At 33.3% G+C, this 3,455-nt stretch overlaps 1 protein-coding gene across 1 annotated transcript; it reads left to right on the forward strand.

The window, feature by feature from the left end:
- Positions 1-726: 726 nt before the first annotated feature.
- Positions 727-1,990, forward strand: LOC105117381 (RING-H2 finger protein ATL74-like). Its single transcript, XM_011015033.1, has one exon. The coding sequence runs from the start codon at positions 1,249-1,251 to the stop codon at positions 1,843-1,845; it is 597 nt and encodes a 198-aa protein (XP_011013335.1). The 5' UTR covers positions 727-1,248; the 3' UTR covers positions 1,846-1,990.
- The last annotated feature ends 1,465 nt before the right edge of the window (positions 1,991-3,455 follow it).

Consider the following 3,455-nt stretch of genomic DNA (forward strand, 5'->3'; position numbering starts at 1 on the left):
AAGGTGTGGCAATATTGGCTTCATTTGAAAATAAAGGGATCCAAAGGAGCCATGGAAATTTACTTTAAACTTTTAATTAAAGGAAGATAAGGGGAGTGGAAGAGAGAATTGGTGCTCAAGAATAAGCATTAATTAACCTTAAGCAACTATTGTGATTATGTGGGATCATAATTTTTCTTTTTTAAAAAGAAAAAGATTCTATAGTTTAGCCATCTTTATTGTCATTCTCTCGACAATAACGAAGTGAAAAAGGAACTACAAGCACTAATATCGTTCTTTCATTTGGTATCTTCTCTCCCATCTGGAGTCCAGCTCCCTTAGCCACATCTGAAGACTACAACTACAAGCCCTTAAATAGCTGCCCTATAGTATATTCCTCACAAAATATTAATTCAGCACTTATCTTTACATACCACCATAACAAATCATCAATTTTTTAATAAAAACAAAACAATTCTTATATATTAAATATATAAATTATATTTTAAAAATAATAAAAAAAATTGATTAAATTAACCCTTATCTCTCAGTATCACCAAAATAACTATTTGACATAATATTAGAATTTTATTAATCAAATAATTATAAGTTTGAATCTTACTACAATGTTTTATATGTTTTATTTCATGAAAATGAATACAAAATAATATGGTTATGCATAAATTTTGAAGTTTAAAAAAATAAAAAAAGCGTAAGGACAGAACCTATTTCTCTCCATCCGTCGTCCTTGGATTTTCGTGACTTTAGATGCCACAAAGTGTGCATTAAAGAAAGCACTTAATTTCCTTGCTTGAATTTTTACTAAGAAGATGCTTTGTTAACGTCTTTTTATCTCGGTGGAATCCTGACAGGCACTGCCATAACTCAAAAAGGCTTATCTCTTTCTTTTTGGTTGAAAGCAGATCAACAGGAACAGGAAGAAGACAAAAAACCCTCATAATTTATTGGCTTGCCTTCACCTCCTCCTCTTGAAGCATCAAAAGCCATGATTTAGCCTTTAATTCCCTCCATTACAGTCAGCTCAGATATCCAGGACCAAACAGAATTCAAGACCTTGTTCTATATACGAGTGAAATGAACTTCTTACTTTCAGTCTCCTTTGTGGTTCGATTTGAAGCTGGGAAGCATTGGAGTCATGAAATCTCCAGCTTATTTGCATAAATTCATAGGAGGTCTAAGGAAATTGTAGCAAGGCTAAGGGTTAATTGGCGTCATTCGGAAGTGTTGGTGGATTGAGCCATAATAGCTATGGTTACTCTACATCATCTTCCACACCGGCTACTCCTTGATACAGGATCAAGCACACAACCGGCAGCGAATGAAAGCAGGACGCGCAACAATTACAGCAGAGAGGCCAATTTCGATTCCAACATGGTGATCATCTTGGCAGCTTTGCTTTGTGCATTGATTTGTGCACTTGGACTAAATTCAATAGTACGATGCGCCTTACGATGTAGCCGGAGGTTTGCTTTTGAGACTCCTGATCAGACTGCAGCGCGTCTGGCAGCAACAGGTCTCACAAGGAGCGCATTGCGACAAATCCCAGTGATTATATACGGGGTGTCAGGGATGCATATTATTGCAACGGATTGTGCAATTTGCCTTGTTGAGTTCACAGATGGTGAGAAAGTACGAGTTTTGCCAAAGTGTAGCCATGGTTTTCATGTTAGGTGCATTGACACATGGTTGGTATCGCACTCCTCCTGTCCAACTTGCCGGCAGTCACTACTAGAGCAACCACCAGAAAGTGCTGATGCCGCAGAATTTGAGGTTGGGATTAGACATCCGGGAAATGCATCGGCAGGATTTGACGTGCCTGTTGCAGGAGATCACGAGGCCGGTTGATCCTGCTTTGAAAGTGATTCGACACCGAAGAACAGGGGAAGAAAGGTCGTCTTTGATTCTCTGTCGTTTAATTTTTCAGACGTTCAGTTTGTGTATGTAATTATGCACAGTGATCTAGATATCTTGGTTGAAACTTCGGTGGATGAACTATGAGGAGGTTTGTGAGGCTGGCAACACTTTGTTTTTACAGGCTTGCCACTTGCTATGTGTTGACACTTGAAAGGCCATATAATATTATAGCAAATGCACCATATTTTTTGCAACACGATCTAATTAATTTCTCTCAAAATGGTCTCTGATTGTGCATGCTGCTTGCACTTTCTTTAAAGAAATTCATAACTCATATGGGTAAAGCTTAATTTCTATCTTGGTTGTAATTATTTTTTTTATTTTTTGTATTTATATATATCAAAATATTTTTTTATTTTTAAAAATTTATTTTTAAGATCAATATATTAAAATAATTTAAAACATAAAAACCTAATTTTTTATAAACAAAATATATTAATTATTCAGGTTTTGAGTTTGCTTTTCAAAAATTATCAATTTGAGTATTATAAATATTAGGATTATCAGAATTATTAAATATTTATATTGTTATTAATTTTAAAACTTTAAAAAATTAATTAAGATCCATCCAAACTTACTTAAATATCTATATTTAAAAAAATAATAAATAAATAAATTTATCACCCAAATTTACATGGGATTAAAAGAGGCACATCAGAACAAATTAGAGGCAGCAGTGCTCCGTCCGGAAAAGTGTGGATTTTTTTATACCTTCACTGAAAATCAAAGCATCTGCCTGCTGCTTATGGTATCCATTTTGAAGTGAATATATACCTTTCTATAGGAATATCAATTTGCTGCTCATGATCTTTGGTGGCGCCAGCACGTGCCACCCCATGGCAGATGTTTATCACGGTGGTTATAATGTTCCGAAGGAAAATCAGTTGTTTCATTAATTTGGATTCCTTCCGTAAAATTGGAGCATCCAAACCGTTGAAAACTTTTCATGTCCCTTCACACACGCTTTGGACCATATTCCAGTTTGAGCAGAATGCCTAATAACTTTAAATTGTTGTCCTGCTAATTAAAATTAAAAAAAAAACTAATGCCCTGTGCTCATTAATTATACTACGAATTGAAACAATTTAGTGATTAATTTATCATTTCTAAACAGAATTTAAAATAATACTATATTTTTATAGGATTCATTAATCATTACTAAATTGACAACTATAAATTTTTATATTTTTAAAGTAAAATGACTAGATTGCCTTTTAAAAAAATTATTTAATCGGTGTCTAGAGACTTTTTTACATTTTTTTACTTTTAAAAACATAATAAAATAACTCTTATAAGCAAAAATTCTTTAATTAATGTCTAGGGAATATTTTGTATTTTCACTATGGTTTTTTAATTATAATCATGTTGATTAGGGAAAAATTTAATAATATAATAAATAAAAAATATAAAGTAAAAACAAAATGGTTGTACCGTGTAAAGCACTAACCAATAGGTAGAAGACGTTTGCATTCCTTTAGTGATACATACAGCATCCCCAGGCATTCAAATACCACATTCAATGATGACATTAGAATTGTCTC

The sequence above is a fragment of the Populus euphratica genome, unplaced genomic scaffold, assembly GCF_000495115.2.
Source record: "Populus euphratica unplaced genomic scaffold, PopEup_1.0 scaffold1315.1, whole genome shotgun sequence".
Taxonomy (NCBI): Eukaryota; Viridiplantae; Streptophyta; class Magnoliopsida; order Malpighiales; family Salicaceae; genus Populus; species Populus euphratica.

Coding starts and splice junctions, on each gene's coding strand:
- LOC105117381 (XM_011015033.1), top strand. CDS start 1,249: ATGGTTACTCTACATCATCTTCCACACCGGCTACTCCTTGATACAGGA.